Raw genomic sequence first — 19,508 nt, 5'->3', positions numbered from 1 at the left:
ATCTTTCTATTTATTGGGGCATATAAACACTTTAGTCAGATATCTTGTAGTTTTTCAAACTGCACGTCAAAGGTCACCAGACACAGTAACCCAGATATTGGATTTACAAAACAAAGCATATACAGATTATTAAATGGAACTTGGAACCATGTAAATGTTGTAATCAAAATATTGCCCAGTAATCAGAGTATTAGTGTGCATATAAACCTACTCATTTCCAGAGCAACATAATATAACGATAAAAAACAAAAACAGAAACGAGAGCCCATCTGGTTAACATCATACCATTTAATTCCAAGAGTTTGTAAGAAAAAAAAATATTACAGCGTTTATAAACATTATTATTTAGCGTCACGGAAGCTCTTCTGGGTGTTCCAACCTTGCTATGTTACATTACCGAATCGGTGAGAACGGCGACTGCCCCCCCCGCCCCCCCCGCCTCTAAGTCCACGAAATCAAAAAAAGGCAACATTCCTGGAGAAAACGCTGCTATAATTTAACAGATTCTAAGCAAAGTTACATTTACATACAGTCCCTCACACACACACACACACACACACACACGTACTCTAGCCGACTCCCCTCCGATCAAGGCAAAGTGGTGCTGTTATGTACAGTCTGTCGCGTGGACTTCGGTGTGTGTGTAGTCGTCGCGTTGAAGCTGTAGAGCGGGTTAGAGGTGTCGGTGCTTTACTGGGGGTAGGCCTCGATTACCATGGCATGACCCTGGAACACACAGACAGATTGTTTTTCATCAGATAAATCATCTAATAAGGGAATAATGCAGAAATAAAGCAAGTTTGAAAAGCAATCGGTGTGTTGTGGAGAAAAGAAATAAGAAACATAATCCCTGTCCCCTGAAATTCAGCATCTCAGACAGTGGAACCAAAACACAAAAGGGTTTAAAATTGTAAAGTTTGAATTCAACAAAAACAAAACAGTCATAGCTCGTGTGACTCTTCTTCTGTGGTGTAATGTGTGTTGTTTGCTCACCTGTCCTCCGGCGGCGCACGCTGCCACCAGGCCGTACTGCCCGCCCTCCTTCTTCAGCCGGTGTGCCACTGTGGTGACCAGCCGGCAGCCGGTGGCGCCGAACGGGTGGCCCAGAGACAGGGAGCCCCCCCACAGGTTGAACTTGTCCATGGGCGGAGTCCCCACCTGCACGCAGCGGGGGAAAATCCACACTTTAGGCTGGGGGGGGGGACGCACTAGAGGACTGTCAAGCCGATTAACAGCATCCTCAAATGAGGCTTTGTGAGGAGTTACCAGACTGAGCAGCCCTGATCGTATAAAACATCTTTGATATTTACAAACCCGGGGATTACGGATTCAGTGGAGACGCCAATAGACAGTTTACAGTGAGGTGAGTTACATTAATGCTAATTATTTCTAATCATTTGGGAACTCCTGTTCTACAAGTTACTAGCCTAACTACCATTTGTGTTAGCCCACATTGACTGGGTCTCTCCAGCTACGGCTTAACCCAAATTTGTGTTTTCTTTGTTTTTTTGTTTTGTCCCCCCCAGCAAGTGGATGGCACTATAAGAGCTGTGATTGCAAAACGAGTTGCGTGATAAAAAATTGTTCGTTTTACAGGTATTTTGAAAAAAAGTTCAAAAGGGTTTCAACTTTTGACATACAAAATAAAAAAAATTAAAAATTAAAAAACGGACCAGCACTGCGTAAAAATAGAGGCAGCCCTTTTTCTTTAGTACTCTCCATTTGTTATTCTTATCTGCATCCTAATTCTTTACTTCTGCCGTGATCCAATTTCGCCACTTGGATCACTGAAATTTCATCTAATCTGGTAAGAACTGATACGTTTATAATGTAAATGGGCACTAATACAGACTTGTAGCCATATTAGCCTGTTAGCAGTACTTTGCAAGCAACCCAGACGCACGGCGTGAATCTATCCTGACAAAACGCCAACAGTAGAAACTTCCTTTACCTTCGATTTCCTGCCCATGTACGTCTGGGCGAACCAGTCCGAGTCCATAGCCTTCAGATTAGCCATGATCTGGCCCTGGAAAAGACACACACACACGCATACACACCCACGGAGTTACCATAGATACCAGACAGGAAACACATTGATTTCTCCCGGCTCAAAAGCACTAAGTGCAGGATGTGAATTAGACCAGTCAAATCTTACTCCACATCTCTTCAAACATTGATGTCCATGAATAACGCAGGCCACAATGGGATTGAGCCAGACACAGAGATGGGATCAATACCTTCCACTTCAATTATAAAAAAACTGCATATCTATAACTTATAATATCTTGGAGATTGACAGGAATTTATAGACGCGTAAACACTCGCCCAAACGCCCGCCGCTACACGAGCGCACACAAACATTTTTTTTCCCAAAATGCACTGTGCCGACTCACCGCGAAAGCCTCGTGGAACTCGAAGACGTCGATGTCGCCCATGGTCAGCCCGGCCCGCTCCAGGACTCTGGGCGTACCGTACGTTGGCCTGAAGGTCGGACAGACAAAACGGTAGAGCGTGAGACAACAGAGGATGGGAGTAATGTATTCAGTCACCTAAAATAAACATAATAAGCCTTTTGCAACTTTCATAACCCGTCATGAATCAAACTACGGGTCTTTAAAGGAACAGTTCACATCAAAATGAATCAAAACCTGCATGGGACCTGTTAGAGTTCCAAAAGGGGCAGAAAATGACCATCTCTTTTCTCTTTTTTTAATAATTTCATTTTATGGTGAACTGTAATGTGTAACGAAGCAGTAGGAAGGGTTAAGTTGTGGAGGGACTCACCCCAGCAGCAGCTGGTCTTTGGGGTCCTGGGACACGTAGACAAAGTCTCTGCCAGGAAGAAAACACACAACAGGATCAGCACCTGAAATAGTATCGTTGGGTAAAATTGGGACCGTCCCACCCATACGGGGGGGGGGTGAATTTACCTGAGGTAGGCTTTAGGCTTGTAACCCATGGCCAAGGCTTTCTCTTCAGACATGATGAGCACAGCGGAGGCGCCGTCAGTCTAAGGACACACACACACACACACACACACACACACACACACACACACAAAATGGCAGTCAATTTACAGTCACGACAATTCATGAATGGTGACTTATTTACTTATTCTAGTGTTTGCAATTCCAAGTGAGCTAAAATGGCTAAAATGTAAATCTTACACATTTCATATCTTATTATCAATCAAGCAACAGTCTGTGGTGTGTGTGTCTATATAAAAACTTTCGTCAACTGGCCCCAGTGGCTAGTGGAAACAAAATTTCACTAGGCAAATTCATACAGAGCAGTTTTTTATATAATGGACAAAACAAAAACAAAGTGGCAGGCACACACATAGGTATAGCTGCATATGTATGTTTGTGTACCAGGGAGTAGAGTCGGGAACTGTGCTGTGGGGTTTGAGGTGTGTGTGTGTGTGTGTGTGTGTGTGTGTGTGTACCAGGAAGGAGGAGTTGGCGGCGGTGACCGTGCCGTGGGGTTTGACGAAGGCCGGCTTTAGTTTGCCCATCTTCTCCATGGAGGACGGGCGGATGCCGTTGTCCTGGGAAACGATGTCACGACCTGGGGGAGGAACGGGAGGGACAATCGCCATCGACACATTGAACGATGTTTTCTATGAAATACAATTCCCAAATATCATTATGGCAAACGCTGCAAGGGAAAGACATGCAGCCATGTGCTTACCTGGCACTTTAAAGGAGATGACGTCCTCCAGCAGGCCGGCATCCTGGGCCTTCTTGGCTAGAGAGTGCGATCGCAGAGCGAACTCGTCCTGCTCCACCCGGGAAACCCCGAACGCGGCGGCCAGACGGTCAGCACTGTGGCCCATAGTCTCTGCTGTGGAGAACTCGGCCACAGCGGGAAGCTACACACACATAGTAGGGAGGTTACAGTCAGGGAATGATGCTGTACATCAATGATCTAATGCCTAATACCTTTATCCCATTTTTGTCCGATATCCGATACCAAAAATCACTACTTGTGGTGCATCTCTCGTAGGTCTGGGAGTGGGTGTGTACCTCGGGGGAGAGGTGGGCCAGTCGGATGCCGCCGATCAGACTGAGCCTCTGGCCGAGGGTCTTGGCCTTGTTGAGGGACAGCATGGTCTTCCTCATCTTGCGGCTGTGGCGGATGGGGACGTCGGACATGAACTCCACTCCGCCGGCTACGACGGCATCGCACTGGCCTGCAGCGATCAGACCGGCGGCTGGAGAGGAGGAAGGAGGAGGGAAGAGGGAGAGAGAGAGGAGTGGAGGACAAAGAGAGAGAGAGGGGGGTGGCCGATAAGAGAGAGGGGGTGCATGCACACATACACAGCTCTGCAGTACTGCTATTTTAGTATCATGTGTTCCTAAAAGTAAACCCATGCTGCCAAGTAAGTTGAAAAAGGAGCAACATGTCCTGACATACCTGAAGTCATGGCCTGGTTGGAGGAGATGCAGGCCATGGTGACAGTGTGAGCTGGAATCTTATCAGAGAAGCCCGCACCCAGCGCTGCCTGAAAAGCACACACACACACACAGACACACAAACCACCATCATCATCATCATCATCACAGCAAGAAGAGGAAGGAGATCAACGGTAGAACAGTGGTTCACTTTTCAGCTCTAGACCCAAATGTGAGAAATTTCATCTCGTCATGTGGGGACCCACCAGACCCAAGGCTCTAGCCCGTTTCGGATCCTGATGCATAGGTTAAGAAATACTTGGTTAGATAGAAGGGTAACAAAACTGAGACACATTTTGTTTGTCAGGGAGTGCTGAAAAAGTACTGCTTCAAACACAATTTGTGCTGATAATGAAAAGCTGTGAGCCAAGTTCCATATGTTGGTCCAGCTTTATAATACAGTTTAGTTAGACTGGGATCCAGCTCAAGATGTGGTGGACTGTTTGACACTGTTGCCATGTTTTCAGCTGTTTGACTCTCTATTCCAATCCATACAATTACGCCGTCTGGAGGTGATGGTGAAATAGACTTAAACGTCTTTAAAATCTTGTGAGCTGCATGTGCTTCCACAAGAATAGAAAATGTATGTAGGCTATTAGACTTTGGTTAAGTTTACAGTAATGGTTATGGCTTGGCATGGACTGGTAAAGGTTAGGATTAGTCAAACTAATTGAACATATGCACAGGTATGTCACCACAAATGATAGAAACGTGTTTGTGTGAGAATACCTCTCTTGCTACGTTGCTCGTCTTGACCTCCTGAATGACCGTTCCATAGATGATGTAGTCTACAGCGTCTTTAGGTAGAGCCGTCTTGTGCAATAGACCCCTAGAAGAACCCAAAAGGACCAAGTTCATTCACTGCAACAACTTGTGACAGTAGAGGACTGTGGATGTACAACAAATACAGGGATACACACATACATTCACACACAAACTTGATCGGTATGATGAGGCACAAAGTCAACAGAAGTTTCCAAGGCATGGTTATGCACATGCCTTGATCTGCCTCCAGCCACTGGTTGCCATGACACCATCACACACACACTTACTGTAGAGCTGCTCTGGCCAGGTCATGGGGCATCAGGTCACTGTATCTGTAAACACAAAGCAGAAAGGTTTCACCTTCACGCCGCTGAGGTCGTCTCTCTTGGCAATGGAATCATTGCTTCCAGCTGGTTCAGCTTTGCCTCTTAAGTTTGTTGTTCATTACTTTAAATCCTCTCACTAGTGATAGGATCACCTAATCACCTATCACCTAAGTCTGTGGAAAAAATTCCCAAAAATAGCCCATGAGAATGCTGGCCAACGGATCCGGTCAGAATACTTAACCACAGGAACAGAGTGCAGACGTACGTGGTTCCAGACAATAGGAAGGGGGTTCGAACTCCTTCCACCAGAACTATGTTCTTCACACCGGGCCGGGCCAACGACTTCTTGCTCTTGGTCTGAACTGGAGACGGATTGACAAACAACACTAAGACCAACACCAGGGTTGCATAAGAGTTAGGCAAAAATGCCTTGACTGGAGTTCATTCATTTGAAAGACCAGAGCTAAGAACCAAAAGAGATCCACCCAGAACAGAATGGAAATGTTGTTCCAATGAACCTGGACAGTTCAGTCCTAGATTGTGTACATGAACAAGCAAGGAATTTTGTTTTGAAGAGAGTTATTAAAGGGTAACTGAAGGTTTCACAAAGCCAAATTCAAGACCTTTTGACTGCTACCTGGAATTGAATCTAAGACTGATTTAAAAACCAACATAAAGAACCAAAGCTAGCAAACTAGCCCATTTCTGATTGAACACAGCTAATGAAAGTTGTGAAACTATAAATGGGCAGTATCACAAAAAAACTGACACCTAATCTTACAAAATAATCTCTACCATTTATATTCTAGCTAGGCATGAGCTCAATGAACTGGCATTTTTTTTTCCTTTTTAAAAAGCACAGTGGGTTGTCCACTCCCCTTAATAGTTTAGCTTTGTGTGGACAGTAGAGAGGCTGAGGGCAACACAATAGTGGAGACAGAGGAGAGAATTTTCCGGAGCCATCTGACCATGGGTCAGTGGGGATACAAACTGTATATTTACACTGTGTCATTTTAAAAGGTGCACTAGGCAAGATTTTCTAACGTAAAAATACACCATCTTATTAGCCGAAATCACAAATAGTGTCCCATCCCCGTTAACTGAAATGCCAAAAATTCACCCCATTGGCCTAAATTAATTTCTGAATTGAAACTAACAAGAAAAATACAAACATGTCTCCTAAGCAGCAGTGAGCGAGTGCTCTGTCCAGAGAAATTTGGACTCAGCAACGTTAGCGGAACCTGCTACGAAAATATTTTTCCAACCCCTACAAGCCACTAAGAACAAGTGGCTTAGGTCCGAGGAGTGCCTAGTGCAGCTCTAATGAAACTGCAATCCCTGTCAGTGAGTGAAGACTTACCCTGAGCCTGGAGCTGAGCTGTCGTACTGAGAGAGCGAGCCGCTGCAGACAGACAGAGAGAAAGACACTCCATATCATCTTCAATTAAATCCATGAAAACACTTTACCAAACCAGTCACTTTAGTACAATGCTCTTATTGCTGTACATACACCAAAAAAGCCTGAATTTGTAATGCAGAGGTCTGTATTTTGGGTCAGGACCCAGAGTTGAGTAACAGGAAGATTAAAAAAGGCCAAGACATTATTATGGTGACAACTGGCTTATAATATTTTTTTATAACCATTAATATATTAATTGTTAGTAGTACAACAAAAAAGTAAATTACAACTTTCCATCACAAAATAACTCCTGGAGTGTACTGAACATCAGACTGATGATATATAACAATGTAATAAGATCTGAACGTGGAACTTTATTTTACCAAGAGATATAATAACTTAGCCTGCTATCAATCCCACAAAAAATATGTTTTGGATCATAATAAAAAGTAGTCATGGATCACCTGGGAAAAATTCTGAAAAGGACTCATGTATATTTAGTCTTCTGTCTTGAGACCAAGACTGATTAAATCGTGCTACTGTTCTTGTCATGTGACGATCCACCAGAAGTAGGTCTGTGATGTGTTTAGGATCCTGAATCACTGTTTAAGAACTAAGGATGTAGAGAAGAGGACTCACCAAACTGTACAGCCCAGGCAGGGCTGACCGGGCTGCTCCGCATCGAGTTCAGCAGCATGGAAGCCATTATGTTCTGCAGAGAAACAAATTCTGATGTATGTTGTTTTTCTAAAGGGGTGAACAGTCTGGTTTCCAGTCAAGTTAGGCTGAAAACCACCAGCTAATGCAATGAATATATGAAAAAAAGTTATAAAATACAACTTCCCCTGATAATTTATCAAATTCCCTAACTTTCCCTGTCTTGAACACACAATCAAGATTTCATGTTATTCCAGAAATTCTATAACCAATGGGAACCCTGTTATTATTACTATTATTATTACTTTTATTACGTGATAGTGCAGCCTAGAGATTAACATGATCACACTACGTAGACTGTCAGCAAATAAACAGATCTAGTTTTATAGGGGAAAGGTGAACCGTAATATTAACCTGTGACTTGAATGTCTGACATCACACTAAAGGTACTAAGCCACCATCCCAATCCCAAAGGCTGCTTTACTGTTGATGATTAGCTATATCTGAGATATGGCAGGTCAGATTATGTAGGATAATGTGACCAGACGATATTATAATATGGGCCAACATGACAGATCATTCCCAGCCACCAGCCCCACCCCCCTAGCCTGGCCGTGACCCTTCACCCAGATTCCTATCCTGGAGAATGACAAGGGCAGAAACGCAGAACCACGGTACTCCAACAGAGACAGAGCTGTCAGGTTGACACAATGCCCCGTAACAGCTCTGTTGACGCAACACCAATAAAAGAAAATCACCGAATCAGCATGATATCACGTTAGGTGATGTGTCGGCTGTGTTCACGGCAAGCTAGCTAATTTTAGCCGAGTAGTGAGCTAGTTAGCGAAAGTTTCCGTAGCGTTTCGAGCTAGTCAGTTATGCCTGGGATAAAGAAACACATTGGTAGTGTTCATACAAAGAATATTTTCCTTTCCCAGACTAGTATCAATGGTGATGGCTAAGGTGAAGCTTACCTGTACTTGTGTTATGTCTCTGCCGACACCGCTTCCCTGGCAAACGCTCGGCCCGACTGACTACAAAAACCGCTAACGTTCTCAAGGACCCACCAAGGTTTTTGCTGACCTAAAATATGCCTGACAGCACACCTGGACTACTAATTAATAGTTACACATGTGTGTGAGTTGACGAATCCCATTTATCTCAGTTTTCAATAAAACTATTATATCATTTTTTCAATGGCATACAGATTCTTAGAATGTCAATATATGGATATATTACGTTACGGCAATATTGCATTCTGCTTTTTTTTAGGTCCTTGTGAAGTTTGACACCTCGACACTCTTGCGCCCCCAACCGACACACGTCTTTTGGTTAGGATGGCAGCGGTTCGTGCAGCCGGCGTTTTTTCCAGGTTTACAACCAGCAAATACTCCCTGTTGTCAGGTATGCTATATGTAATGTATAATTTCAGCTCTGTTTTATTGGAGATAATTCGTGAATTTTCAGTAACCCTATATATGTCTGTTTCATTGATAAAAACCCGTCGTGAACTTTCACCTAGATCGGGGCACCAGGGACTTGAGTAGTGTCCCTGCACGTACCGTCCTCTCTTGTATGGAGAGAAGGCTTCGCCAAACTCCATTGCCAAATCTGTCACTTTAACGTTGCCTTTTTTTTAACCGTGAAGGTACACATCGGTACAACATGACGCAAGACCTCGCACGTTATTATTAGCAGCCACTATTCAATTCGGCATATATCACATACACAAAGCACTACTTATTTTCAATAAATAAAAGCTTTTAGAATTGGTTTGCCTGTTACACCCACAATGTTCTTCCACCAAAATAAGTTACACCTAGCGGTGGGAACCAATTATAAAAGTTGAGAATTTATTAAAATTAAGTTTCCTGTGGGACTATCAATGTGCCGAGTCTTAAATTATGTTCTTCCAAATATGTATATTCTATGTATCTAGCCAATAAGTAAGGCTGCATTAAGTTGCCAGATTTTTGAGTAGAGTTTTGCGTAACGTTCTCTCCATACAAGAGAGCGAGGTGGTGTCAGCGAATTCACTGCATTGTAGCCAATGAATAACCAGTTGCTGAACTTGGGAGACACTTGTCACACATTTTTGGTTTAAAAAAAAAAAGTCCTCTTTGCTTGATGTGTCTGGACATTGCTGGCTTGAAGCTTTCAATGGTATCCACTTAAACTGATTGTGACTGAAACTGAGATTTTACTGAGGAGTATGGAGTTTTATCAATTTTATCAATGGAGTAGAGGATGGTACTTTTTGTTTCTCAGGCTGCACTAGGTTAGGCAGTCTCAGTGTGTCAGATAACGTTACATAATTTTATTGCAATTCAATAGCTGTGATTAATCCACTCTGATTTCATAACTGTTTAAAATAGACAGAGCAGGAAAACTGACCATATGACAGTATTGTACTAAACACAATGGAACTGATTTTATGACAAGGTCACCTCCAGACTACCTGAATCTGTCTCTCCCTCTCCCCCTCTCTCTCTCTCTCTCACACACACACACACACACACACACACACACACACACACACACAGATACAGGACTCTGGTATTATGTAAGTGCCTGGTGCCTGGTGTTAGTGGTTTGGTTTTGGTTGGCACTCTAATGACACCACCTGCCCACCGCTCACCTAACACTGACTGGCTGAAGTAGAACTCTGTCAATATACGTAGCCAATCCTGCCAGTGGTCTGAGAGTGGAAAGTACCAGAAGTAGATCAAGGGTCAAACCTATCTTTGCCTTGTGTGAGGGCAGTCTGGGTCATAGTTAATCTGTCTCTCTTTGTCTCTCTCTCTCTCTCTCTCTCTCAGGTCATGGCAGGCGAAGCCTCTCAGTTTCTTCCTCATTGGCAGGTAAATATCACCTTGATGATGGTTGATCCATTGAATGCACACACAGTATTAGGGCTAAACTGATATGCCAGGTCGATATTAAACTTTTATTAAAGCCTAGACAATGGCCAGTCTGTGTTGTCCACCTCCGATTTCATGACCACAGCTAGGGAATATGTTTTTATTATTACTACTTCCAGGGTGGTGTGGGAGGATTTTACTCAGCAGTCTGTAAAACCTGCAGTGAACCCGCCTCACTCTTGCCTTAAGGAGCTGAACACTTAACACTCATGTTTATGTGTGCCAACATGCTTCAGGGACAGCGGGTGTTGAAAACTAGCGAACAGTAGCGCGATACAACACCGGTGGCCCTTTTTTTCTGACGGCCTCTTTCCCTTTTCACTGTTCTGTCCATCAAGCTCGAACTCACGTCAGCTACGAGCTCAAGGATGATGTGGCAGTTGTGCGGCTCAACGATCCGACATCCAAGGTGTGTGTGTGTGTGAGAGAGAGAGAGAGAGAGAGAGGGGGGGGGGGGTAGGAGAAAGAGACAGTACATGCATGTCAGAGAGAGATTATGTTTGTGAGTGACAGTCTTTTGTCTGCCTGTATGTCTCCGTATCTCCCTGACAGATTTGACGTGATTAATCAAAGGCTGTGTGTGTGTGTGTGTGTGTGGGCGCGCAGGTGAACACACTGTCGGTGCAGATGCAGGCTGAGCTGACGGAGGTGATGGGGGAGGTGTGGTCGAACGGCGCGGTGAAAAGCGCCGTGCTCATCTCCACCAAGCCCGGCTGCTTCATCGCCGGGGCCGACATCAAGTAGGCTCGCTCAGGGCCACGAACGGGGCTTTCAGACACAGTAGAAAAAAAATTGTAGAAGAAGAATAGAGTCTAGACTGACTTCAAACAATGAGATTCTCTGTAAAAAAAAAAATGTTATCATAAATCTCTATAAAAAAAGTAAATCACAAATCGGTTAAACGTGCCTCCTTCAATGGAAACGTTATCAGTGAACTGTTGAGTAAAGCGGTATTCTTGACTTCTTCGTTGGTAGCATGATCCAGGCGTGTGAGAGCAGCGAGGAGGTCACCGCTCTCTCCCAGGCGGGCCAGAAGATGTTCGAGAGGATCGAGAAGTCTCCCATCCCCATCGTCGCCGCCATCAACGGCTCCTGCCTGGGTGGGGGCCTGGAGGTAGGTGTGTGTGTGTGTGTGTGTGTGTGACAGTATTGACAGACACCTTGTGGCTTGATCTGGCCAGTAAGATGCCCCTGATGTTGTGTGTGTGTGTTCTCTCTGTGTTTTCTGGGTGTAGTTTGCGATAGCGTGCCAGTACCGCGTCGCCACCAAGAGCCGCAAGACCATACTGGGCACGCCGGAGGTCATGCTGGGCCTGCTGCCTGGAGCGGGAGGCACTCAGAGGCTGCCGAAGATGGTAATGAACACACACACACACACACACACACACACACACACACACACTGCTCAGTTGCTTGGTTAACAGCTTGACAGTACAGCTTGCATGATCTGTTAAATGTACATGCTGAAAGGTAGGCAAACTCTCTTCCTTTTCCTCTGTGTATGTGTGTATGTGTGTGTGTGTGTGTGTGTGTAGGTGGGTCTCCCCGGGGCGTTTGACATGATGCTGACGGGCAGGAACATCCGGGCTGATAAAGCCAAGAAGATGGGTCTAGTGCACCAGCTTGTGGACCCTCTGGGTAAGTACTGCGTGTGACATCTATCGATTACGGTACATAAGAGATGCCGCACCGTTTCCCCCCACTGTTATTCTCCATGTCGACTCACCCCAGGTCCCGGTCTGAAGCCTGCAGAGGAGAGGACTATCGAATACCTGGAGGAAGTGGCAGTGGGCCTGGCCAAAGGAATCGCCGACAAGAAGGTTCCCCTTACAAAGGAGAAGGGCCTGATGCAGAGTGAGTTACATACTCAGAATGTCATGGTATCCTATTTAGACAGACTTTTAGCATTTGAGACATAGTAAGACAATGTGTATGTGTCTTTGCATGAACAGAGTTGCAGGATACGGTGATGGGTCTGGGCCCGGTGAGGAAGAAGATCTACAAGACCGTCAACGAGAAGGTCCAGAAACAGACCAAGGGACTCTACCCGGCTCCCGTCAAAATCATCGAGGTCAGAAACCCGCCGGACGGGAACGAGCAGAAAGGCTGTTTTATTAGGACACAACGTTCCATATGGGGAATGTTATTCTTTCGTTTCGCCCCCTGCTGAACTTAGATGACATTTCCAATATTTTTGGATGTCAGCATCACAATTTGACACCTCCTCCATTGCCTCTGATTACCCACGGCAAGAGCCACTGCAGTCTAGTGTTTGGCTGTCAAACTGAGGTACTTAGCAGACAGCAATCAGTCAGCAGGCATCGGCAGCTAGTCACAAGGTTGTTGGTATGTGCTGACAACGTAATCAATGACCTCTTCTTCCAAATGATCCAAATTTGATGTCATTTTAGCTGTGCCAAAGGAGATTAGCATAAAACACCAGGACGTTCCCTCTCTATCCAGCTTCATTTTGTGCTACAAATGCATATATATCAGTACATAGACATGGTTTGAACCCTGTGTTGTGTTTGTATGTGCAGAGCGTGGAGGCGGGAGTGGAGAAGGGCGGAGAGGCGGGTTATCTGGCAGAAGCTGTGGTGGGTTTGCCTACATCTTATCCAGCTCCTAATACACATTCAGATCTCTTTCATTTTACAGTCACAAACAGTCTAGAAAAGCATTATTGATGGGCTTTTCTTTACTGTTTTTTTTACTGAAAGTTTAAGTCAACAAGATAATTTATGTGATGAGTGGAAAAGAAATGTGGAATTTCAAAAGTACCATGCACAGATCCTTATTGGCCTCCATATTGTGCCATATTTCAACAAAAACAAATACAAATTTGAGCTCGGTGTTCTAATAATCACACTTATGACTTTATAATCTCTAATTGCATAAGTTAAAATCCAATGTCTCCCTCTTATGCAGAACTTTGGGAAGCTAGCGATGACCTCAGAGTCCAAGGCTCTGATTGGCCTTTACCAGGGTCAGGTGACCTGCAAGAAGAACCGCTTCGGGACCCCGGAGAAGGAAGTGAAGTAAGAGCTGACGAAAAAGATTTGCTGTACCGCCTCGTAGCGGGAAATAAGATGCCCGTACACACTGAATGCTGGGATACTGATTGTGTGTGTGTGTGTGTGTGTGTGTGTGTGTGCGTCAGGAAGCTGGCGATCCTGGGTGCAGGGCTGATGGGCGCAGGTATAGCCCAGGTGTCGGTGGATAAAGGCCTGACCACCATCCTAAAGGACACGGCAGTTGAGGGCATCAGCAGGGGAGAACAGCAGGTCTACAAAGGGTAAAACACACACACACACACACACACACACACACACACACACACACACACTGGTTCTGTGTAGCTTAAAGCATAAGTCCGACCATTTTCAACCCTTCCCATCATTTTCAACTCTATTTCTAACTCTAACTCTTGGACACACACACACACACACAGACACACTCTCACACAGTCCTATCTCTGAGCAGTGGCTCAATAGCATAAAACCTCCACTAGAGGCCGCCATCACACCACAGCAGTCTTCTCAAAGATCTCAAAAAATCTTCGGGAACCATTTTGCCAGTTGACAAATCTAAAGCCCCCCCCTTTTCTGTGTCTCCAGCCTCAACGACAAAGTGAAGAAGAGGGCCTTGTCGTCCTTCGACCGGGACGCCACCCTGTCCAACCTCTCGGCCCAGCTGGACTACTCCGGCTTCCGGTCCGCCGACATGGTGATCGAGGCCGTGTTCGAGGACATCCACATCAAACACAGAGTGCTCAAGGAGGTGGAGGCGGTGAGTGTGTCTGTCTGTGTATCTCATAGTGATAGGGGTATCGGGGTAATTAAACGCGTGATGCAGGGTGGTTTTATTCCTCCCTCTCTGTTCACAGGTGATCTCTCCCCACTGTATTTTTGCCTCCAACACCTCCGCCCTGCCCATCAAGGACATCGCCGCTGCCAGCAAACGCCCCGAGAAGGTCAGATATACTTACTTAGAATCATTACCACATTCATATTGAGACGTTCATATAATTACCGGAAACAAACAAGACCATCACCAAGAAGATTGGCATTTTGTGTGTCACCGGATCAGTAGTACACAACTTTTTTTGCAGATCCTCTATTCTAAGTGTGCCTTTTCTCTGCCGCTTTGTCGATTGATTGAACGGTGTGTGTGTGTGTGTGTGTGTGTGTGTGTGTGTGTGTGTGTGTGTGCAGGTGATCGGCATGCACTACTTCTCCCCGGTGGACAAGATGCAGCTGCTGGAGATCATCACCACCGACCAGACGTCCAAAGACACCACGGCCTCGGCTGTCAGCGTGGGCCTCAAGCAGGGCAAGATCATCATCGTGGTCGGGGTGAGTCTCCATATGCCTCGCCGATGTGTGAATCGGTCCTCTCTATCTGTATCTGTCTCTCTTTATCTCTTTCTACCCCCCCTCTCCACCCGCAGGACGGTCCCGGGTTCTACACCACCCGCTGCCTGGCGCCCATGCTGGCAGAGGCTGTCCGAGTGCTGCAGGTAAGCTCAGGGCTTTCCCCTCCCGGGTTTTTACGGAGGTTCAGCTGGTTTTAAAAAAAAGTATAGAAGTATTAAGATAAATTAGCTCAAGATTTTTGATGTAAAACCGCATCGGTCTCGTTCTAAACGGCTAATCGTCTCGCAGGAAGGCGTGGGGCCGAAGAAGCTGGACGCCCTGACGACAGGCTTTGGTTTCCCGGTCGGCGCGGCAACGCTGGCCGATGAAGTCGGTATCGATGTAGCAGCACATGTGGCCGAGGTAACTGAACGGTCTTGTCTGGCTATAAGTTACTCTATGAGACATGAGTTTATCAGAATAGTAAAAACTGTTTTAAAACGTCCAAAAACGTGAACTTCAGTGTGTGGGGAAAACCTGTTTGTCTTGATTCGTGAGAAATTGACTGATATGGAGATATAGAACTGCACTGATGCTAGTGTGTGTGTGTGTGTGTGTGTAGGATCTAGGCAAAGCTTTCGGCTCTCGCTTTAGTGGAGGAAACGTGGAGGTTCTCCAGACCATGGTGGAGAAAGGCTTCAAAGGTAAATCTGGCACAACTGGGACACTGAACTGAAGTTGGTTATGATTTACTTGTTTGTCTGCTGATTCATCCACGGTGTAATATGGATTTTAAAGATGCAGTCAGTTCAAAGATGCATTGCTGCCATTTGCCAAAGAAATACCTATAATCTTAGGAGTTTCCTCGGTTTCTGACTAGCTAATGTGTGTTCGTTACACGTTTTATAGGTCGTAAATCCGGCAAAGGCTGCTACGTCTACGGCAAGGGCAAGAAAGACAAGAGCGTGAATCCCGGAGCCGAAGAAATCCTCCAGAAATATAAACTGGCAGCTCCGCCCGCTGTGTAAGACCACATCCTCCGGTCTGACAGCTCAGCGCTTTACTCTGATCGCTCTGTCTCCTAAAATGATTGATGTATGTGTGTGTGTGTGTTGCAGCTCGACGGACTCCGACGTCCAGTACCGGCTGGTGTCTCGCTTCGTGAACGAGGCGGTGCTGTGTCTGCAGGAGGGCATTCTGGGAAACCCCGTGGAGGGCGACATCGGGGCGGTGTTCGGCCTCGGCTTCCCTCCCTGCCTGGGTGGTACGTTACACACACACACACACACACACACACACACATAATAAGTCTATATGCTGGGAGTTGGGTTTTCAGCACTAATCCCGCATCCCGTTCAGGCCCGTTCCGGTTCGTGGACTCGATCGGGGCCGAGCGTCTGGTGGGCATCATGAGGCGCTTCGAGGACGTCTACGGAAACCAGTTCACGCCCTGCCAGCTGCTCCTGGACCACGCCAAAGACCCCAGCAAGAAGTTCCACAAGTGATCCGGCACTCTTCCACCCTCAGAGAGAGCGAGCACCTCCTGCTGGGCCGAGCCTCGCCTGCCGCTGGTCTAGAATGGGAACCGTGGAAATGCAGTCTAAGACAAACCCAGTGACTCACAGAACTATGACTTGTACTACGATTTATCAAAAACCCCAAACTGAGTATAGCACAATTTAGAAGGCTTTAGCTTTTGGCCTTGACATTTTTCCGATGGTTGATTTTTCCTTGTTTCTTTCGTTTTCTTTGTTTCTTTCTTCAAAAAATCTTTTTATTTTTGAGAGGTCACAGTTGGATTAAGACGGCACTTCTTATATTTTCCCCCAGTTAAACAAGGCAATTTCATATGCTTATTGGAACATATCCAACATGAAGCGCTAACTTTTATAACAGGGTTCCCATTGGTCATGGAATTTGTGGAATATCAGGGAATTTAGAGGTTGCATTCCAGACAGGGAAAGTCTGCAGTGGAGACCAGACTGAAAAACAACATCCACAAACTAGGAAGGAAGAATATTTTTAGGTTATGGAAAGTCATTGAAAAGTCATGGAATATTACATCTGGGCCAATACTGAAAAGTTATCTAAATTGTTGAATTCTCATACTTTGGGGGTTTTGCTAAAGCATGACATTGAAGTCATGATGTTCACGGTTCCAGTGCTTCTGCGTTCCTTAACAGAGGTTATGCCTTTATGACTAAATAAGTGGATGTACTGAAGAAATACACTATATTTTTTTTTAGTTTATGTAACTGTTATGCTTGTACTGAATCCCCTCAATGTCCATAAGTCAGAGTTGGGGTCAGCTCACTGTCATTTCGCCTTTTTTCAAAATGTGAATATTGGAAAACGTCCGGTACAGAGCTGACAAGTAAAATTCCCATTCATTTTTCCCATAGGGCGTTTGAATATTAGCCATTACGGTTTAACGGTGTGAGGTAGACTTACCATAAGCTTTTTTCTTTTTTTTTTCTCTGAGGCTATTGTCATGAGCTCATGATTCAACTGGTAGCTGGTTGGTCTGGTTTATATCTGGATTTTCTGAAATGTCTATAGAGAAAATGAATGGGAAATTACTAAAAAAGGGAGCGGGCATGTTTCAGCTCTGTATGTTCATCTGAAATAACTGGTAGTGAAAGCTGATTTGATTGTTTTCTATTTCCATTTTGAGCGAAAGATGCATTAACTTAACATTGACTTAAACTGAAAGTGCATTAGTTAATGTATAGTGGCTGTATTGAGACTGTACTCAGGGCTATATGGCCTTTTGCACTACTGTGTCCCTCTGATAACCGCATCCAGTCGGACGTCGTTTATTTTATCATTTTCTTTGAATGCAATAACCGCGGTACTGCATCCGGCCTTATCTGCAATAAACCTCACAACCTCCTCTCTGTGTTATTGCTACGGCTCCCGTTTCCCAAAAGCCACCGGGGAAAACAAAACAAGATAACTCCATTTCCAGAGGTCATTAAGTTTCTATTTATTTTGTATTCTTCTATTTATTTCTTCATTCCTCTTCTTACAGCGGGGCCCCGTGGTTACATGATCACACAGAGTAGGCTACAGCAGTGTTATGTGGATTTAGACCAAAGTCTCAGGGTGGGGTGGGGGTGTTTTTTCAAGACGCCGGGTCACTCAGTTGGCCAGATAACTCCCGCTGGTCATGGAATTCCTGGAATATCATGGATTTTGAGAGGTTGTATTCCGGGGACAGGGAAAGTGGGAGATTCTCTGTGGAAGTCGGGGAATTTTACAAATGTGTCACTTGACAGGAATACAGCAGAATGTATTTTCCAACTTTTTTTCACACATTCATTGCATTAGATGGTTTTCATCCCAACTGGAGTGGAAACCAGACTGAAAAACAACATCAACAAACCAGGAAAGAAGAACATTTTCTTTTAGTCGTGGAAGCGCTCCGACTATGGAAAGTCATGGAATTTTAACAAATACTCAAACAATTTGTGTTCCAACATGAGAAATCATCAGCTGGTACGGCAACAAATCACCCATAAGACTGAATAACATCAACATAAAATGCCTCTTCACAGTTATCTGGCTAACTGGGGGAATTTGTCTTGAAATCCCCCTCCTTGTAAAACTCTGTGTAATAGATCTGTGGTTTAAGGCTACAGTCCCTGGTTAAACAACATTGCTATTACCACTAACTGTATGGAGGAATGCTTTGCACCCCTATTACAGCTGGACATAGAAATAGAATTCATAGAGCAGACACCCTTCAGTTTGGAAAAATAGTGTCACCTGTCCCTCGATGTCTGGATTGGGTGAGATCGATGATCATTTCAGTTAACCTACTACTAGACCAGATCGGAGGTTAAGAGTTCAGGACTAGAGGAATGATAAAATGCATCTCAAAAGTACTGGAACAGATAAGAGTGGCTGACATATCAGTTACACCACAGGAAAAGTAGGGAATTTAATACAGATTTAGCGGTTAATCAACTTTAAAGGCAGGATTTCCTATCAAATAATGCCCTTTTGCTACTTGATAATATTGGACCATCACAAGTGTTTTTTATTATCACATGCAACATTAGTAACCCTGCAAAAATTAATCGTCATATTGTCTCTTTTATGGGGCTATGGACCTGTGCTTGCGCTTTTTTTTATTCGATGTCTTCTGTGGATGATTGCTGGAGTGCTGGAGCATGATCTCACTTCTTATTATTCATGTCTAAATCAGGAGCGTCTGATCTGAGGTACATTCTGAGAACTCTATTTCTGTGGCAGTAGAAAATTCTATTATAGCATGGCAGCTGTGCTCTATCAACACATCTGTGTGTCTGGCTGAAGACAGCACGCCTCGCGTTACTGTTAAAGGGGCAATAAATACGATTTTTACTGTCCCATAGAATGAAAATGACCTGATCTGTGGAGGGTTGATAGAGCTGTTGATCAATACCAATGACTCTATGATTTCATTGGGTGTTGAGATTTCCGGCTTTCAATCCTTGCGAATTGCAAGACATTACAGCAACAGAGGCTAAAAAAGGCTTGTTCTCAAGCCAAAACAGCAAATGACAAAGTAGTCTCACTATTCCAGTATATTTCATTGTGATATATTCCCTCTTCACAAGACGTTTCTGATGGCTCTCTGCTCTAAT

At 44.8% G+C, this 19,508-nt stretch overlaps 2 protein-coding genes across 3 annotated transcripts; one reads left to right on the top strand and one right to left on the bottom strand.

Annotated features, from left to right (window-relative positions):
• Positions 1-266: 266 nt before the first annotated feature.
• On the bottom strand, positions 267-8,646 carry hadhb (hydroxyacyl-CoA dehydrogenase trifunctional multienzyme complex subunit beta). Of its 2 annotated transcripts, none has more exons than XM_071513203.1 (16): positions 8,576-8,646; positions 7,584-7,656; positions 6,906-6,947; positions 5,811-5,931; positions 5,507-5,551; positions 5,184-5,283; positions 4,417-4,504; positions 4,026-4,213; positions 3,691-3,871; positions 3,446-3,567; positions 2,931-3,010; positions 2,785-2,832; positions 2,394-2,481; positions 1,952-2,026; positions 994-1,158; positions 267-726 (listed from the first exon to the last, which is right to left on the bottom strand). In XM_071513203.1, exons 2-16 carry the CDS (start codon positions 7,648-7,650, stop codon positions 691-693), a joined length of 1,446 nt encoding a protein of 481 aa, XP_071369304.1. In that variant the 5' UTR covers positions 7,651-7,656; positions 8,576-8,646; the 3' UTR covers positions 267-690. The 2 variants fall into 2 exon arrangements, with proteins under 2 accessions (XP_071369304.1, XP_071369306.1); XM_071513205.1 differs by having other exon boundaries at positions 5,811-5,907.
• Positions 8,647-8,873: 227 nt separating this feature from the next.
• On the top strand, positions 8,874-17,770 carry hadhaa (hydroxyacyl-CoA dehydrogenase trifunctional multienzyme complex subunit alpha a). Its single transcript, XM_071513202.1, has 21 exons — positions 8,874-9,005; positions 10,421-10,462; positions 10,861-10,931; positions 11,129-11,262; positions 11,498-11,636; positions 11,758-11,877; positions 12,058-12,160; positions 12,254-12,376; positions 12,475-12,593; positions 13,063-13,119; positions 13,451-13,560; positions 13,683-13,817; positions 14,140-14,311; positions 14,409-14,495; positions 14,737-14,877; positions 14,973-15,041; positions 15,187-15,300; positions 15,500-15,581; positions 15,787-15,901; positions 15,996-16,141; positions 16,237-17,770. The coding sequence occupies exons 1-21, from the start codon at positions 8,939-8,941 to the stop codon at positions 16,380-16,382; spliced, it is 2,292 nt and encodes a 763-aa protein (XP_071369303.1). The 5' UTR covers positions 8,874-8,938; the 3' UTR covers positions 16,383-17,770.
• Positions 17,771-19,508: the final 1,738 nt, after the last annotated feature.

Source organism: Centroberyx affinis, unplaced genomic scaffold (genome assembly GCF_046629955.1).
Source record: "Centroberyx affinis isolate AG114_WGS23_722 - 3 ecotype Tasmania unplaced genomic scaffold, CSIRO-AGI_Caff_v1 ptg006847l_1, whole genome shotgun sequence".
Taxonomy (NCBI): domain Eukaryota; kingdom Metazoa; phylum Chordata; class Actinopteri; order Beryciformes; family Berycidae; genus Centroberyx; species Centroberyx affinis.
Note: the sequence above shows the minus strand (reverse complement) of the source record. Positions and strands in the feature narration are given on the sequence as shown.

What these genes read in the sequence shown, in the direction of transcription:
- hadhb (XM_071513203.1), bottom strand. Translation starts at nt 7,650, where the DNA reads ATGGCTTCCATGCTGCTGAACTCGATGCGGAGCAGCCCGGTCAGCCCT. An exon ending in CGAGCAACGTAGCAAGAGAG is followed by an intron (nt 4,505 to 5,183) that starts GTATTCTCACAC and finishes TGTGCTTTTCAG; the next exon opens with GCAGCGCTGGGTGCGGGCTT. An exon ending in AAGCCTAAAGCCTACCTCAG is followed by an intron (nt 2,833 to 2,930) that starts GTAAATTCACCC and finishes TCTTCCTGGCAG; the next exon opens with AGACTTTGTCTACGTGTCCC.
- hadhaa (XM_071513202.1), top strand. Translation starts at nt 8,939, where the DNA reads ATGGCAGCGGTTCGTGCAGCCGGCGTTTTTTCCAGGTTTACAACCAGC. An exon ending in CCAGCTTGTGGACCCTCTGG is followed by an intron (nt 12,161 to 12,253) that starts GTAAGTACTGCG and finishes GACTCACCCCAG; the next exon opens with GTCCCGGTCTGAAGCCTGCA. An exon ending in GGAGAAGGGCCTGATGCAGA is followed by an intron (nt 12,377 to 12,474) that starts GTGAGTTACATA and finishes TTGCATGAACAG; the next exon opens with AGTTGCAGGATACGGTGATG.